This window comes from Pelobates fuscus, chromosome 12 (assembly GCF_036172605.1).
Source record: "Pelobates fuscus isolate aPelFus1 chromosome 12, aPelFus1.pri, whole genome shotgun sequence".
Classification (NCBI taxonomy): domain Eukaryota; kingdom Metazoa; phylum Chordata; class Amphibia; order Anura; family Pelobatidae; genus Pelobates; species Pelobates fuscus.
This window is the reverse complement of record NC_086328.1, coordinates 126,434,547-126,453,769: the sequence shown is the minus strand read 5'-3', so window position 1 is coordinate 126,453,769 and position 19,223 is coordinate 126,434,547. Positions and strand designations below refer to the sequence as shown.

Below are 19,223 nucleotides of genomic sequence, written 5' to 3'. Positions count from 1 at the left end.
TCCGACTCTTCCTGAGGCTGACCCCAGCGACCTGTTATGGTCTGGTCAGCGGGTAGCCGGCGAGACTACGGCCGCCGCTACCCCTTCCCTTCAGGATGCATCTGCATCCAAGCACAGAGCAGCCTGCACTCTCCTTGCCCTGGTTCATGACCCTAGACGTTTTGCAGGGTCCAGAAGGCAGTTTAGTGTGGAGGCGCGAGCCTCTGGGTAGAAGGCAGGTAGCCTATGGCCACCCCTGGTACCTAAGCTGGGCCATGGCAGCCGTGCAGGGCCCCAGAAGGAAATAGGAGTAGAGGCTCAGGGCACAGTGCTGCTGGACTCTGCCCACCCTTGTGTAGGAACTCTAGCAGCCTCATAGGGCCCAAACACATGATGGCAGTGGGGTCGCGGGCAAATGGTCCGCGGATGCCACCCGCACCGCTCCCCAGCAGCTGAGTGAGATCCAGGAGGAGATGGAGTATTACTTGCTCCCTTCCCAGTATCCCGAGTAGCTCCAGGGGGAGAGCATAGCCTTCTCTTTCAATTATTTTATAAAAATTATGATTTAAAGAGACATCAGATTTATAAACAACTTAAAGTGCCATCCACAAGGCTGCTCTTTCTTGTTTTGAGTGCTCGCTCAAAGTGGAAAGCAATGCTTTGCATTCACAAAAGCATGAGTGTTCCTTTAAGACAGCACAAGAATAGAATGTTTGTGACTGAAACAAGCACCTCAGTAATATTAGACCCAGTATGGGCAAGACTTAGAAGAATGACTCCCTGCCCCAACAATCTTCCCTAAGGATCTCAATAACCCACTCCAGTTATGACAGCAAGTGTAGGCGGAACAAAGAAAAGCTCAATAAGCAGGATACTTCATGCTGGCATGTGGTCTTTGGGGACTGGGCTGAGAAAGTGACAAAATATAATTTTTTTTTTTTTTTTAAACTTCATTAAATTTTAATAAGGAGTATTCAGTTCTTCCCTAAACTCCAACTTGTGGCAAATTGAAATCTGGTGAAATTAAGGCGGACCTGAAAAAATGTTCAATAACTTCCATAATTTAGCCATTTTGGCCCAAATCTAGCCATTTGGATTTGTTTGATAAAATAATAGCTGACCTGAAAAAATGTTCAATAACTGCCATAAATTAGCCATTTTGGCCCAAATCTAGCCATTTGGATTTGTTTGCTGCAATTCTTTGTTGTTCAGTGTTAGGGTCTTACATGAGGTGGGAATCTGTAGCGCAGAGATATTTGCTCACCCTTGTAGATAGACACAATCCAAGGTGACCAGATAAGAAGCCACCTGGACTGTGAATCTGTGCACAGGGGCTGTGCAGGAAAGGATTCCAGTGCAGTACCGACAAGGACACAAACAGCAGGATAGTCGAGGGATAGCCAAAGTCAAAGGATGCCAGAGATCAGGATTAACGAAGACAGAAGCCAGGGTCAATATGGAGTTGAAGATCAAGAGACTGGAACACAGGAGCTAAACACACACAACAGGATCAAAGACTTGATAAAGTTCCCAGGGTGAGGCAATGCTTATATACCCAGCTGATGACTGATCAGAGGCAGGTGAAGCACAGCAATAGACGAAGTACAGCCCCCAGTACGACAGACAAGCCAGGGATAAAGAGGACTAGAATGATTCCAAGGACTAGGAACTGCTGTGGCTCAAAGGTAGATAGAAGGCCCAGGACCGCAAAGTACCCAGGTTGAAATCCCCTATTGGGCACTTCTGGCTATCTGGATGTCATGGTGAGAACCATGACAGGACCCCCCCTTTAAGAATGCCCTCCGGGCGTGAACAGGCTCTTCATAATAGCAGCACACCTCAGTCAGTTTCACTTTCCGAATCAAGAAAGAAAGTCCTTGCAGTCAAAATCCCGAGTGTGTCCCTTTTAAGCGTGGGACTCCTTAGTACCAGCTTCTGGTACGGCTGGAGAACAGTCAAGGTCTTCAAAGATCTGGGTGTAGGTGGTAAGTACTTCTAGTACCTCAGCAGGAGCGGTGTTCGCAGCTAACAATGTCTTCAAACTTTTGTAAATCCTCTGTACGGACTATAGTACCTTTAGAAGCAAAAGCACATCCCAAAGGAAGCTCTTCTTTGGGCTGGCAGTATGTAGTGATGGTTTTACTGGAAGTAACTTCAGGAGCAGATGCAGGAGACGGAGGCCAAGCATGGGCAGGCATGATGGCTTCTTATAGGACGTAGAAAGGTAGCAGCCAGTCGGAGAGCTGGAGGCCTTGGAGGATGAACAGAGCAAAGTGTGATAAAATGCCCTTTTTCTCCACAGTAAAAAAACAGGCCATGGCTTCTCCTCCGGTCTCTTTCCTCACGCGGCACTTTGAATTGGACGAGTTCTATTTCCATAGGTTCTTCAGGGTCGAGAGGAATATTGGTTGCCTCTTGATTTTCTCCTAGGAACTGAATTATAAGAAATCAACACAAGGGTGTCATGTAGGTACTGGATCTCTGTTTCTATGAATTTGAGATCCTGTAGTACGTGGAGCAGACTTTGGCACAGTGGTCTTACTAAAGGTCTTGCATTGCGACTCCATAGCAGTTGTGAAGGATTCCCAACTGTCAAGGACATGCGGCTACCATCAAATCTCTCAGGCATGATAACGAATAGCTTAGAATAAGCAGGTTCCGGGGCTGGGCGTACTGTGCTTTTAAGGATCACGACTTCTCGCTGCAACTCCGAAACAGTCTGGGCCAGGCAGGACACTTGCTGGGTAAGCTGCTTGCACATTTCTGCGGACTCCGTGATGATCAAGTCTTTTGTCAGGGTCTTACCTGAGGTGGGAGTCTTTAGCGCAGATTTGTTTGCTCACCCTTGTAGATAGACACAGTCCAAGGTGACCAGATAAGAAGCCACCTGGACTGTCAATCTGTGCACAGGGCTGTACAGGAAAGGATTCCAATGCAGTACCGACAAGGACATAAGCAGCAGGATAGTCAAGGTCAAAGGATGCCAGAGGTCAGGATTAACAAAGTCAGAAGCCAGGGTCAATATGGAGTTGAAGATCAATAGACTGGAACACAGGAGCTAAACACACACAACAGGATCAAAGACTTGACAATGTTCCCAGGGCGAGGCAGTGCTTATATACCCAGCTGGTGACTGATCAGAGTCAGGTGAAGCACAGCAATAGACAAAGTCAAGCCCCCAGTGCTGCAGACAAGCCAGGACTAGAATAATTCCAAGGACTAGGAACTTGGATAGATAGCAGGCCCAGGACCGTAAAGTACCCAGGTTCAAATGGGTGCCAATATACAGATGTCAATTCGAAGTGAGAGTTCAAAGTGAATTTAAAGTCAGAGTAGCCATACTGAAAGTACAGCTGAATTTTCCAGCTCTGCTATTTGGAATTCAACTTGTATTCTCACTTTAGCAGATAACCCTGTCCGTAAACAATCCTGTAAAACTTTTTACACATAACACACCTGTTTCGAAAACATTTTGGAGAGGAAATAAGTAAAGGGATGACCATAAAAAGATGATGTTCTATTTGTGGTATACCTCTTTTACTGAAAGGGACACCTTAGTTACCAAAACAACATTTTTTTATCTATAGATCGCCTCTGAGGTCTCACTGCTCAATTCTCTGCCTTGTAGGAGCTAAATCACGTTTGTTCCTGTTGATGCAGCCCTAGACACCCCTCCCCTGGCTGTGACTGACACAGCCTGCATGAAAACTAAATCAGAAATTAACTTAATTTTTTTTTTTAAATTGTTAACCTGCTCTTTAAATTCAACTTTAATTCCATACAGGAGGCTACTGCAGAGTCTAACAAGCAATTAACAAAGCAGGAGATAAGAAATGATCAATTAAACAGACTGTGCAGTAAAGGAAGTGTAAAAATTAGATCTCATTTACAGGAAGTGTTTAGGAAGGCTGTGCAAGTAACATGCAAGGAGGTGTAACTAGAGCTGTATAAATAAAGTGATTTAACTCCTAAACAGCAGAGAATTTAGCAGTGAGATTACAGACACATGATCTATACACCAAAACTACTTCAATAAGAAAAAGTTGTTTTCGTGACTAAAGTGTTTATTGAAGCTCTATTAACTTGTTTATGTCTTATTGCATTTATGGTTTTATTCATTAAACTGAAAGGGAAGACATGACAAATAGGAAAAAGAAAAAAAAAAGTTGGATAGTTTTTCCAGCTTAGGTGCATTGGTCTAAAAAATACAATTCTCCTGTTAAATTCAAGTGAGCAAAGCTTTGGTAATTTTTGTCACTGAACAATGAATTTTAGCTAGTCTAAAACTGAATTGCAAAATGTGATATGGAAAACCTCTCCACCTGGGCTATTTGTGTCTAAATTGTACAATTCCATTTTAATTTTTTTCTTTCTATAGTTCTGTGTTTAGCGAATAAATCCCAATAAATTATGTATTTTATTAGATATTTATTTATTTTTCTTCGTGAATATTGTTCATGTCTAGGTCACATTTTATTTTTCAATTGTCCCTCCCAAATGTTTGAACATGTTTTGAGGGAGATAATTAAGACTTGTGCACAAATGGTCAAACAAATTGCCATTGTCAGCAAATCACGAACGAATTGTTTTGTTTGTCCAGTGATTAAAAGGCATTTGATTCATTCAGCACAGCAAATGGGATTTGTGCACAAGTCTAGAATTTCTACCCATTCATTTATTTACATCTAATGGATAGAAACGTATCCAACCTGGAAACTTTATAAAGGGATTAACCCCTTAAGGACACATGACATGACAATTTGACCCATTTATTTTTCTATGCATTGATTAGACAGTGCACATTAATAAAAAAATTAAAAGGAGCATTTGATGTTCCTGCAAAACTGCTGTCTCTCTGCAGGATTGTAATGAGCTCTCACCAGACCAGGAGCTGCTGCTTATACATTCTACAGCATTGCCGAGATTTATCTCATAAGCAGGGATTTAAAGGGGTAATGTCACTTCCCAGGATTTTAAACATTTTTACTTATCTCCATATTTCGACAAATGTGCATTTGTGAGGTTTCAAAAATTAAATTAAGAATCCTCACCTCTTTATCCTGCAACTGGGTGCCTCCATCTTAGCTCCCTTCGTAGCTCAATTATTGTTTTATGCTCTGTCTGTTGCACCTTGCAGTCCGCAAAGTAACAAAATAAAGTAACAAAAAACGTTTCCTTTTCTCCTTTTCCTTTGCAAGGTTTGACCCGCCTTTTCCTTTTCCGAGTTGGTTTACGACACGATTTGCCAAAATATTTAATATCAAATGAATCAAGTGAAAAAAAGGTTAACGCAAGTTATAGGTGGTTTTGAAAGTTTTATTCAATGGTGTGAATTCCAGAGCAGTGACAGACCCCATTTAAGGGTGTTACAAAGGTTTATGGTGGTTGTGGTTAAACTGAAAGCCTTTTTTGTTAACGGAAGAGGTCTGATGAACGAAACCTCCGGCAAAAACGTAAACACTGTGTAATAAAAAACTGGGCTTAGGGTGCAAAATTAACAAGTACAAATTAGCATAAAAAAAAACCCCAATATATATTGGTTTCATGGGGTGTCCTTTTAAGTCATTTGAGTGGATTTATATGCATTGAACAACAAATGCACCAGGCAGAAGTGAAATAGTTTTTCACAAATTCCATCACTTTCCACACAATACAAAAATCAGACTATAGGCAGTTTTCTGAATGTAAATTTAATAAATAAATAAAAAAAACAAATGAAAGAAAAATCGCTTTAATTCTAGAGTTCTACACATTCAGCTTTGTGTCACATTATAAGCCCAGTTACTAGGGCAGGGACAAACAGGTAAATAGATTTAACTGGGCCACATATACCACCACATTCAATATCCCGCTTGTCCATGATGGCTGCAGACTGCTGCTCTCATGCCCCTTGAGACACAAAGAGGTCAGTCTCAGTCAGTAAGTATGATTTATTTCACCCCTCGTCGGGGATCTAAACACTTAATTGGCACCGGTTTCCCAGTGGACTTTATTGTGCCTGAAATGGATACAAAACAGCACTTTTAATATGTTCTGCAGACAGAGAGGGAAAATCCATCCCCTGCCCCTAAAATAAATAAATTAAAATAATTTTAAAAAAATCATGTGCTTTTATAAGATGTGATGAAACCACATGTACAACGACATCACCTTCAAAAAAAGGTTCTCTCTAACCACAAAATTCCCTCTTCCCACCCGTACGTCACAAACTCCCATCCCTCAAAAGGACCATGGCCATATACAGCCGGTGGAACCCACTTTAACGACCTTGCTGATCTTTGAAGGACCTCTGGTGGAGCCTGAGCTTGGTAGGCTTCTACTGCCTACTAGGAGGCACTGCAGGAGGTTGGACTGGGTCTAATGATGACCTGACTCCTGCTGTGTGCCAAGGCACTAAACTCAGGGAGGGGAGGGGAGAGTGTAGAGTTGATACTGATTTTTTTTCTGTTTCTGAAGAGGGAACTGTATAATGATGTGTAAGGCGGTTTTTTTTAGACTGTATTAAAACATGTAAAAATCAGTTACCTGCCTTTCTATATATATATATATATATATTTATATAATATGTATACAAAATTCTCAAATACTGAACCATTGTGCCAATGACTGGCTGCAGCTGCACACCCATCAGTCTTTCTTTGTAAAACAAGCTTAGAAGCTTGTCTAGCAGACCAACATGGGACAACCTTTGGAGAAAATTGTGTACTCCTGATTTTATTGCCTGCGTGCCCCACAATATTGGGCATGGGCATCTCTCATCTAGGAGCTTTAAACTTAAATGTCTTCTGGAGATTGTTACAATTCCAATGGAGTTCCATAGTCCCTCCTGGACAAGCATCATGTGCCATCGGTACTGTTGCACAAGTCACCTGGCTAACACGAGGTTCCAACTTCTGCAATTTTTTTTTTCACAAGACCAAACAAACAGGCTGAACAGAACAACTTCCTCAACAGGACACGAGTGCCTCAGTCTGGTGAGTGTTTATTTTAATTTGTCCCCTCTTGGGATTGATGGGGTGGTCAACTTCTTTTCTTCTCCCATAGATCACACTGCCCCATTCTCTTGTCGAGGTTTGTGTACAGCAGACTGGGAAGCACTGAGTGATGGGGCCAGAGTGCAAAGAAACCCAGACAGAAGGGTCAGTCCCAGGCCTCCCCAAGCACAAAACATGGACCACCCGTACCCATGGCTGATGTCTTCAGGTAATCCATATACGGAGCGGGGGTAGCGAGAAAGCTCGAAATTTATTCCTGCTACACAGGTGCACAGGGAGATAATGCAGCAAGTTCCTGAAAAGGAAAAAAAAAAGAAGAGACTATCAGTATTTAGAGACCAATGCATCTTCGAAAGAACTGAAAAAACATTTTAAAGAAATGCCCAGCCTCATCTACAGTGTTGGAAAAATGTATTTGATCCCCTGCTGATTTTGAACATTTGCCCACTGACAAAGAAACGATCAGTCTATAATTTTACTGGTAGGTGTATTTTATCAGTGAGAGACAGAATAACAAAAACAAAATCCAGAAAAACGCATGTCAAAAAAGTTATAAAATGATTTGCATGTCAATAAGTGAAATAAGTATTTGACCCCTGCAACTTAGTACTTGGTGGCATAACCCTTGTTGGCAATCAGAGGTCAGAAGTTTCTTGTAGTTGGCCACCAGATTTGCACACATCTCAGGAGGGATTATGTCTCACTCCTCTTTGCAGATCCTTTCCAAGTCATTAAGGTTTCGAAGCGGATGTTTGGCAACTCGAACCTTCAGCTCCCTTCACAGATTTTCTATGGGATTAAGGTCTGCAGACTGGCTAGGCCACTCCAGGACCTTAATGTGATTCTCCTTGAGCCACTCCTTTGTTGCCTTGGCTGTGTGTTTTGGGTCTAGCTGGAATACCCATCCACGACCCATTTTCAATGCCCTGGCTGATGGAAGGAGGTTCTCACCCAAGATTTGGCGGTACATGGCCTTGTCCATCGTCCCTTTGATGCAGTGCAGTTGTCCTGTCCCCTTAGCAGAAAAACACCCCCAAAGGATACTGTTTCCACCTCCATGTTTGACGGAGGGGATGGCCTTCCTCCTCCTTCCTCCTCCTTCAAACACGGCGAGTTGAGTTGATGCCAAATAACTTTATTTTGTTCTCATCTGACCACAACACTTTCCCCCAGTTTTCCTCTGAATCATTCAGATGTTCATTGGCAAACTACAGACGGGCCTGTACATGTGTACACTTGAGCAGGGGTACCTTGCGGGCACTGCAGCATTTCAGTTCTTCACGGCATAGTGTGTTACCAATTGTTTTTTGGGTGAATATAGTCCCAGCTGCATTGAGATCATTAACAAGATCCTCCCGTGTAGCTCTGGGCTGATTCCTCACCATTCTCATGATCATTGAAACTCCACGAGGTGAGATCTTGCATGGAGCACCAGACCAAGGGAGACTGACAGTTATTTTGTGTTTCTTCCATTTGCGAATAATCGCACCAACTGTTGTCACCTTCTCATCAAGTTGCTTGGCGATGGTCTTGTAGCCCATTCCAGCCTTGTGTAGGTCTACAATCTTGTCCCCAACATCCTTGGACAGCTCTTTGGTCTTGGTCATGGTGGAGAGTTTGGAATCTGATTGATTAATTGCTTCTGTGAACAGGTGTCTTTTGTACAGGTAATGAGCTGAGATTAGAAGCACTCAGTTTAAGAGAGTGCTCCTAATCTCAGCTCGTTACCTGTACAAAAAAGACATGGGAGCCAGAAATCTTATTGATTGATAGGTGATCAAATACATATTTCACTCATTGACATGCAAATCAATTTATAACTTTTTTGACATGCGTTTTTTTTATTTTTATTATTCTGTCTCTCACTGTTAAAATACACCTACCATTAAAATTCTAGACTGATCATTTCTTTGTCAGTGGGCAAATGTTCAAAATCAGCAGGGGATCAAATACTTTTTTCCCCTCACTGAAAAACCCAAAATATACTCTGAAAACCATGATTATCTCAAGCTCTCCATTGACAAAACCCTGACAATATACAGTAATATCTCAGAGGAGGACTAGAGATTGGTAAGCTACCAGCACTATACCTGTGGTAAAACAGGTTACACCTTCTATCCTGCTCATATTGCCTAGCAATAGCTTATCATACTTTCCTTTAAATTAGATCTTCTTATAGTCCTACCTATGGTAAAGAAACTCTAGGTTCTCTGGGATATGAAGTTCTCGGTTTCCCCCTTGCTTATGTTATAGATGGTTACCCCTTGTTACCATCTTTTTTTTTTTTTTTTTTTTAAATACATTTTCCACAATGCCCAAACAGCCTTTAGGTTGACTGGGCCTTATGAGAAATGCAGTTTAAAACAAAAACACTTATAAAATCCATTAGTTCTATTGGGGGAAGACAATGTATAGATGTCCAGTAAGCACTGCATGATGATTAGTTGGATGAGATTTTGAGAGTGGTTGTTTAAACGGAGATATCCAAGAGGTACAAACATTTTATAATGTGGTGTAGCCGTCACCCTCTGTTTTGCCCCACTCAGCTTGTACTTGAAAGGTCTGCGTTGCCTACTTTCACCTCCCAATTCTACAGCCACCCCCCAACGGATACTAGCTATATAATTGTATACACCTGGCAATCTCTCTGCCCCCTAATTTTACTGCTGATTAACTAAACAAGTTTATTATTCACCATTCACGGTTTGAACGCTCTTAAAACAATGTGTAATGTGCTGGTATTCTACAATTAATAATAAAATTGAGCTTTATATACACTCACCAACACTAAGAATTAGCCCACCCCCCAAACAATTTAAATAAAATGCTGCTCTACCTAATGTCATGGTGCAGGAAGGGGGGCTTTGGGTTTTTAGAGCACTTGGCTGATTTTTTTGCTTCAGGACAATCTTTGTAGCTGTGATGGAAGCACCTAAACAGAAGAAGGTCTGCAGTGCTGGGGGACAGGATGGCTAGACGGTTGGAGGAGATTTTAAACTAGTGGTGGGGAGGGAGGGAGGGAGGATCATAGCAATCTACATAACGGGGATTGGACTTAAGGAGATGGGCTTTAGCTCAACTCAAGAGGTGTGAAGATGGGAGGAGGGACAAGCTCAGAACAGAGGAGGTATGTAATAGTAATGAAAATTCACATTAAGTACAAGGGACTCATGGTGATATTTAATGCATTTTTACAAATATAAGGAGCCTAAAGAACAAAATGGGGGAACTAGAGGCAGTAGCATACCCCAAGCAATATGACATAATAGGCATAACTGAAACATGGTGGGATGAAACACGTAACTGGGCAGTTAACGTAAATAAATGGTTACACATAATTCAGGAAAGATAAAAAAACAAGAAAGGTGGTGAGGTATGTTTGTATGTCAACCATGAGTTAAAGCCAAATCTCAAGCAAGTGGAATGTGACAAGGAAAACGTGGAAGCTTTATGGGTAGATAGATGCTTTGGGTAAAAGAAAATAAACTATTGGTTGGAATATGTTATAAACCACCTAATGGTAATGTTGATGGAGGGAGAACAGGTCTTAGAGCAAATTGGGAAAGCTGCACATCTGGGTAACACGTTAATTATTGGAGATTTTAATTACATGGACATAAATTGGGACAGAGGGCCTGGTAGTTCAGCAATGGGAATCAGGTTTTTAAACATGTTGAATGGCACCATACTGTCACAACTGGGACAAGCACCAACTAGAATGGACGCTTGTCTGGATCTGGTTATAACAAACAATGTTGATCTTTTGACCAACATTCAAGTAGGGAACACTTGGGAAATGGTGATCACAATATGGTGTCTTATGAAATAAACTTTAAAAAACTGGGGTATACTAAAACATATAATTTTAAAAATGCCAATTTCAATAAGATAAGGGCAGCTTTACAACATATTGACTGGCATAAACTCCTTAGTGAAAAGAAAAAAAACCTGTGGATAAACGTAATATCATCCCCAAAAAATATTAGGAAAGTACATTTCTCAGTATGTACCACTGGGTAATAAATATAAAAAACTAATTTAAACCAATATGGCTTAGTGGGAAAGTAAAATAAGATTAAAAATAAGAAAATGGTAATTCAAGCAGACAGATAAGGAAGCCAATAAAGCATGCAAAAAGGCAATTAGAGTGGCTAAACTAGAAATTGAGAAAGTGGAAGCTAAAGAAAGCAAAACCAACCCCAAAACATTTTATATATACACAAACATTCTAAAAAAAAAAAAAAATGAAAATATAGGGAACACTGAAAACAGAGATAGGCATGTTAGGTAATGAAGACCAGGAAAATGAAGAAATTGTAAATAACTATTCTTCCTCAGTATATAATAAGTAAGGTCCTATTGCAAGAGATATGCTGCAAAAAACATGCAGAAAAATGGTGAATGGATGACTCAAGACAAGGTGATACAGTAACTAAAGAAAGTTAATGTAAAGAAAGCTCCAGGGCCTGATGGTATTCACCCACGAGTACTTAATAAGCTAAGTTTGGAAATAAGTGAACCTCCTTTCTTAATCTTTTAAGATTCTAGTCTTTCAGAAATTGTACCAGAGGATTGGAGTAATGTAGATGTGGTTCCTATATTCAAAAAGGGTTCAAAATCTTTGCCTGGACATTATAGATCTGCGAGTTTCACTTCTGTGACTGGGAAAGTATTTAAAGGGTTATTAAGGGATAATATTCAGGAATTCATTGTGAAGAACATTATTATTAGCAATAATCAGCATGGTTTTATGAAACATAGGTCATGTCAAACCAACTTGATTGCACTCTACGAAGAAGTGAGTAGAAGATCAGGGTATTGCAGTGGAAGTGATCTACTTGGATTTTGCCATGGGTTTTGATATGATTGCTCACAATAGGTTAGTGTTCAAACTGAAAGAAATTGGTCATGATCATGGGTTCCCAACCTGTGGTACATTGTATGTGTGTGTTAATATATCTGCACTGTGAGCAGCAGGGTGAGCTTGAGGCAAAGGAAAGGGGGGAAGATACGGCAGAGAATAATGTATACATTTGAAGTAATAGTAACTATATTAATAACAAACATTTAGCTAATATGAGGGGCATACTTCTTGTCAGGGGGTAACTCAAGTTAAAAAAAAAAAAAAAAGGGGACCCCTAGTCTAGATCAAAATTCACTCTAATGGGAGATGAAATGTATTGTAGAAGAATGCAAAGTTATGCACTTTGGGGTAAAGAATGCACAAGCAACTTTAACCCTAAATGGTAGTGAATTAGGAATATCAACAAATGAGAAGGATTTGTGAATTGTTATTGACAACAATGTGCAATGTCAATCAGCAGTGGCTAAGACCAGTAAGGTATTGTCATGCATGAAAAAGGGCATTCATTCTCGGGATGAAAATATAATTTTGCCTCTTTATAAATCGCTGGTAGTAGGACCACATACTGGATATGCTGTGCAATTTTGGGTACCTGTTCTAAAGAAGGATATTATGGCACTAGAAAAAGTGCAGAGGATGGCTACACAATTAATAAAAAGGATCCAGACAAGCATCCTCTCTCGTTGGTGCTTGTCCCAGTTGTGACAGTACGGTGCCATTCAACATGTTTAAAAACCTGATTCCCCTTGCTGAACTACTAGTCCCTCTGTGCCAATTTATGTCCGTGCAATTAAAATCTCCAATAATGTTACCCAGATGTCGAGCTTTCCAAATTTGCTCTAAGAGCTGTTCTCCCTCCATCAACATTACCATTAGGTGGTTTATAACATATTCCAACCAATAATTTATTTTCTTTTACCCAAAGCATCTATCTACCCATAAAGCTTCCACGTTTTCCTTGTCACATTCCACTTGCTTGAGATTTGGCTTTAACTCATGGTTGACATACAAACATACCCCACCACCCTTCTTGTTTTTTTATCTTTCCTGAATAATGTGTAACCATTTCTTTAAGTTAACTACCCAGTCATGTGTCTCATCCCACCATGTTTCAGTTATGCCTATTATGGAACATATCAGCTATGAAGAAAGGTTAAAAAGTTTAAATCTCTTGTTTGGAAGAACAGCGCCTCAGAGAGGATATGATAACATTATACAAATATATTCAAGGCAACTACAAAACATTGTCTAAAAATCTATTCATAAACAGAACTATACATAGGACACAGGGTCACACATTTAGACTGGAAAAAAAGAGATTTTGCCTAAAGCAAAGCAATTTTTTTGTTTTGTTTTTTTGGATCAACAGCCAAAAGAAATGTGAGAAAAGCTGAGCTTGATGGATGCATTTCCCATTGTCAAAGTACTATAGTGGTAAATATCAAGCAGGGACAGACAGATTTTCATGCTGCCTGTAAAGGGAAAACTTTATAACTCACATTCTTATCATTCATCCACTATGAAGCCTGCCTTACAAATATAAGTGATATCTAAACGGTCACGTTTCAAGCATTGCAGTTTGGTAGATAAATCTGCAGTTTCCATGGAGAAACTTCACAAATGAAATAAAGCACATATGTTGTTTATTAAGCCTCAAATAAATGTTTTGTGGCTAATTTACTTTTCATTATCACATTATGCTCGTTCGCCTGTGACTCATTCATTCACTGTCACTCACATGTAGATGTCATTGCGCTGAATTAGACAGAGCCTAATAGGTGTGTAGAATTCTTTAGGGGTATGACTGTGAAATGCAATTTTTGTTACGTTGTTACTTACAGAGAGTTTTAATATCACTTACTATAATTTAATAAAGCTTGTTTTTATGAATCTCTTTTTTTACTGAGAACATTTTCAAAAACAATAACAAAATGAGTCTCGCAGGACTTACAGACAGACTAATGAGATTCGCAAGTCTCTCAACAAAAGAAAGAAACAAGTATTCACGTGCCTTCAATTATGTAAAACCAAAATTATATTCTTTGGAAAAGAGAACCGGAGAATAGGAGTTCTCATGATGCATGGAATGACACCATTACATTTAAACTACAACCAAAAGTAAGTGAAAAATGTTAGAAAGAGTGGTAATGAAAGGAGATAGGTAGTTAAATCATCAACATTTCCCACCCGAGTGGTATCTACAGTGAGTTTAGGAAGCCTTGTGTATTCGTTGTTAGTATCCATTGTGTCTAAAGAGGTATGTAAATGGGTAGGTTGTTTATGGCACCATAACACAGCTTCTCAAGACCATGGAGCTCCTCCATCTGGGTAAACCATACTTTCATTGGCGGACTGTCAGGTCGTTTCCAGAATTAAAGCATAATGTGTTTGGCTACATTTAATATTCTTATAATGATAGGTTTCTTGTAGCTAGACCTAGGATGTATGATGTAGTAACAGTGGAGTTGGCCTAAAAGGTGGTGGAGCGTCCGGAACCATTCGGCAGAAGGTTTTCACTAGGGGGCAGTCCCACCAGATATAGATTAATGTGTGCAGTGCCAGCCTAGATAATCAAGAGAGGAGTTAGTTCTCTGAAGGCATTGAGGGGTGCTATACCAGCACAATAAAAGTTTGTATGCCGTTTCTTTTGTATGGCTAGCTAGTAAGCAGTGTTTTTTGCCAATGTGCTGGAGTGAAGGTCTCCCCCGGTAGATATGTTCCAATAGCCCACAAAGCGCATAGGACCCATCTGTGGTTGGAACTGCAATAGAGAGTCCAAGTCTAAGATACCATGAGCTAGAGGATCTATATCCATGCATGAATTCATGAATGCGGTTAGGTCTCTGATCAGAAGAGGTTGTCGTGGAATTGACTGTATATAGTCTTGTAGTTGTCTGTATTTAAAAATATGCAGAAAAGAAGTATGCAACCCTGCCATCAGTGACTATAATTATGTAATGTCCTCGGTCGTTAGTGAACCAAACTGTCCAACGCATGCAACACAGACTATTAGACTAAATGCCTTTGGATCCAGACACAACATATATTGTTATACATCAAGGATAATAAAGGGGAAGTGAATGTCATCAAGCAGAATTTTGCAGCGTTACCGTGGCAGACCTGGAGTGTATAAACATCTGTTTTAAGGCCCAAAAATATCAAACTAAGTGTAGAAATCCACGCTGCTATATTTAAAGCCGAGCACCCCTTAGCTTGGTTTCCGGCCAATCATTACTCCAAGCTCTGCTCTTCACATCTGTCCATCAGCATAGAGAGTCAGTAAGTTTTTCCAATGCAATGTGTGCCTTGGCTTTGCCAGGACTATAGTTTATTGCTAAAACTTTACAAGGACACTGCGTAGCCCTCCCTGGTACTCCACTCCCCTGCTGTGAACGCCTTACTGAGGTGGGTGTTACACTTCAGGTCCACCCGCACTCCTACTCAGTTGTTCTTTGATTTGCCCTGCTTGAGGACACTTCCCCAAGCAGAGCAGTCACCTCAATGTCGCCAACACGCTGACTTAATTAACATCACTCCATTTCTATTACTCCTAGATCGACTAGGGTTGATAACAGAAGGACCTCCTCGGTTCTACTTTCCCAGTCTCAATTCCTGGCAGAGTGTCAAAGTTTTGTTTGTTTATATTAATTTTGACCTCATCAGCAGAAGGTTCCACACAATAAAAAAGTCATGCTTATTGCTTTGAGTTAGTCACAGTATACAGTGCATATTAGGGCAGATTATTGCTGTGGGAGTATAAGATACCGTGTATACAGCTCGTTACAGTCACAGTTATTCACCAAACCACAAATTCCAACAAATCCACAAAGAAATTGCCAATTTTAAAGAGCCCATGAACGAAGCTCATCCATATAAATCTGAAATTACCTAAAAGGACCAAAAACAGCTTGAAGTGTCCAGCAATGTCCATATTAATTCCAAATTTAACTAATCATTTGATAATGGCAGATGGTTTAAACCTTGTCCGCCCAAGAATGTAACAATATAAAAGAGGAGAAGCTTTACTTTTCCCTCAAACCACACATGGCAGTAGGAGGGTCCAAAATGAGGTTGGGTCTGCAGCTGCCCAGACCACCACTCAGAATATTAACTCCTACCATTACTCATGGTGTGAGGGTATGGAAGGGGTTCTCTCGGAATGTGGAAGTTCTTCTCTGTGCTCTTCCTGTTCCGGAGAACTACTAATTTCTTATGTTTGACTTCACAACCCCGTTTCTTCAATTACTTTGGCACGTTGGTTGCTGTATTTGGTGGACGTGGACCCCATCTTTGGTGCACCCTCTGCAAGGTGTGCAGCAGTGTCCTGGGCCTTTTCAGCAGGAGCCTCTCTTGGTGACATCTTGAGATCTGCAGAATGGTCTCGGGGAGATACGTTCAGAAGACATTACTGCCGTCCTTTACAAGCCTCGTTTGCATTGCTAGCAGAGTGTTAAAACAGCAAAATATTTGCCTCCCGTCATGTAATAAAATTCACATTTTGCCTATAGTTTTGATGAGTAACATGCTGATGTCATCCTTGGATAGCCATATAAATATTTAATTGTGCTCATAGGAAAGAAAAAGCATTAGATTCTGAAGTGTTCACATTAATCTAGACAAGTTCATGCAATATTATTCTGTACAATGCAGTCTTCTCTGTCTGTCCTTAAAGTGAACAAATTATGCAGATAATCCTTCTTATATTTACCACCAAGTCAATGGCATCCTGTCGGCATAGCAGTAAAGGCGATGAAGGCCACAAAGTGCATAATGAGTACAGCTATGATTTAGTGGGACATATAGCCACCTAGACCACTCAATTTTAAGAAGTGGTCTGGTTGACATTCCCCCCTTTGTTTTAACCCTGCAATGTAAAACCCTGCACTGCCACGTATGATAATCTATTTTCTGTTGCTACATTAATCACACTGATTTATTTATCTACTTATCTGACCATTATTATCTATAAAACCAACACCAAATCTCGGCCTTGAGTAAGGATTACGGAAATTGTATCCATATCCAGACATTTTCTTTTCCATAGCATCACTGATGTTGGGTTGTTGTTATAGGTTCCCTCTAGCTTACTGTTTTTATACAGAATAAATATTAGCTCATAAAGAAAAATGTTGCATTGCATGAGGAGCGACTAACTAAATACTCACCTCCTCTCCAGTGCTGTAGAAGCTGTCGGGACATAGAACATCCTATTGAAATCTGTATGTTGCAACAATAGCATTCACCATGCATTGACCTGAATGTTAAAGTAGATATAACTTCATCTTGACAACATAGGTACAAATAATATGGGGGACTTCCACCATTGTGTTGCCTATCTAAGGGAGATGAAAAAGCACCTTGTTAGGTGAAGTGAAAAACAAGTCTCTATACTTGAGGCTTAGGTTCATGAAAGAATACTGGTAAAACTACCTCTTTGATATGATACCTAGAAACACCCTTGGACAGCAATTGAGGAACACCTTGTCTAGGAAAACAATTGATGCCCTTAATATCTGATATGATCTTCTGGTTGATATAAGAGCTACTAGGAGTACAATTATAATGGAATTCACTGTATCTAATGGCTCAAGTTGAGACTTGGGTGGAATGTTCAAAGGTAGTGGCAGATCCCAAGAAGGAATGTGTAGACAATTAGAGGATGTCATATTTAGTCACTATATGATGAATTGACTAGTGATTTCCAAAACACAGAGAGAGATGAAATTTGGACCTTGGGTAAGCTCAAAGTAAGGATCCAGTTCTGTCTGATGACTCCCCATGACCTGAGTCAGGGAAGGAGCAGTTAAAATGTTCTCATCTATACAGATCAATGGGTTATTCTTGTTGAGCTCATATAGAAAACTTCCAATGTAGATGATTTTATTGGTTCCATGGAGAGTGGATATTTTGACTGCCAAAAGCTAGGCCATGAACTTCAGCTTCTCCAGGCAAGGATACACTGGACCCTGAAGTAGCCATAATATAGATAGAAGATAAGATTTCTCCCTCCCCCCTTTCCTACTCCACTGTTGACACGGTTGGAATCAGAGGTTCCAAGGCCAACCTTCTCATCAGAGATCAAGAATATGCAGGGATTTACCGAAGGACACGCTACTGAGTTTCTCTAAGCTTCTGTTTATTCGCATATTTTTTTGCTTCACTGTATTTGCTTAGGCTCCCCTTAGGTTAAAAGGGTAATCCAGACGTGGACCCCATTCTCACTGTGCTCCAGGGGTATCAGCTACATTTCACTGACGAGCTCCAATGAATACATAAATTATTGTCCAGAGTTGCTCTCTCTTGTGCAGAGGGAACTTGCTGGTGTCAATCTGATATGCCAATGGTATAGGTTCTCTTTGTAATGGCACAAGGGAGCAAAAACTATATATTGAGCTTCTCTAAGCTTCTGTCCATTCTCAGAGTTGTCAGTCTGTTTTTGCTGACTATCTGTGGAATTGTAGGAAAATGTATTTTCTGAGATAAATGCTCTATCTTAAAATCAACACGTGTCTGCCTATTGCACTGAATTCGACTTCTGAGAATCTAATGGTGCATGCGTGCCCGGCGATGACGGCTAATGCCATGGCAACGTGAATGCAATGCCTGGCAAAGCAGAGACTTGTAAGTCATGCTCCTGAATTAAATGTTAAGACCTCTGGGGGGAATGTTCTGCTTCTGCAGCGCCATATTACCTCTAAACTTTATATTTCCAGTCCTATACACCAGGATGGAAGAAGCTACACAGCTGCTAATTGTGCAACAAATAACCATGGATACATATTTCTTATTTGGTAAGCATGGAGCAGAACTCTTAGCTCGACATATAAACCACGGACAGATAACACAATTCAAAGTAAGTAAACTGAATCAAAGTAACTAACTAATAGTAACAATGTAACAGGGTATGCAACAATAACAGCACACACTATTCTAGTAAGGTTAAAAGCAAAATGGTAATACAGTGGACTGAATATAGTCAACATACCCATGTTAAACAGAATATAAAATTTAACCAAAAAAAAAAAAAAAGATCCAGTAGTCAGCATTGTCGTGAAGAGCCAGGAAGTACTGTGTATAATGCATTCTCTCTCAGACTGATACTGCTAGTGTTAACATATTCATCCATTTAGGATGAATTACAATCTCGGTCATCCTCATAATAATCTACTCTGAGAGTGAGACTGCGTGTACCCAGAATGCCTTTCTCCATGATTAAAGCGAGGTTTAGGGTAAACAACCGGGACATTTTAAGGGGTTTGCACGGACTCGATCATGGACGGACAAAAGGTTGTAGAGCCATATGTTGTAAAACTATTGCTCCAATGATGCTACATCGTTCTAAACACTAGCAAAGCATTGTGGGTATTCTGGTTCTACAACACTTG

At 40.4% G+C, this 19,223-nt stretch overlaps 1 protein-coding gene across 1 annotated transcript in view; it reads right to left on the bottom strand.

Moving 5' to 3' along the window:
* Positions 1 to 5,281: 5,281 nt before the first annotated feature.
* LOC134579202 (transmembrane protein 178B-like) overlaps positions 5,282 to 19,223 on the bottom strand; it is a 31,623-nt gene continuing 17,681 nt past the window's right edge. The window contains exon 4 of the mRNA XM_063438409.1: positions 5,282 to 7,269. Coding sequence (XP_063294479.1) covers positions 7,025 to 7,269 — 245 coding nt within the window. The 3' untranslated portion in view covers positions 5,282 to 7,024. The remainder of the gene's footprint in view (positions 7,270 to 19,223) is intronic.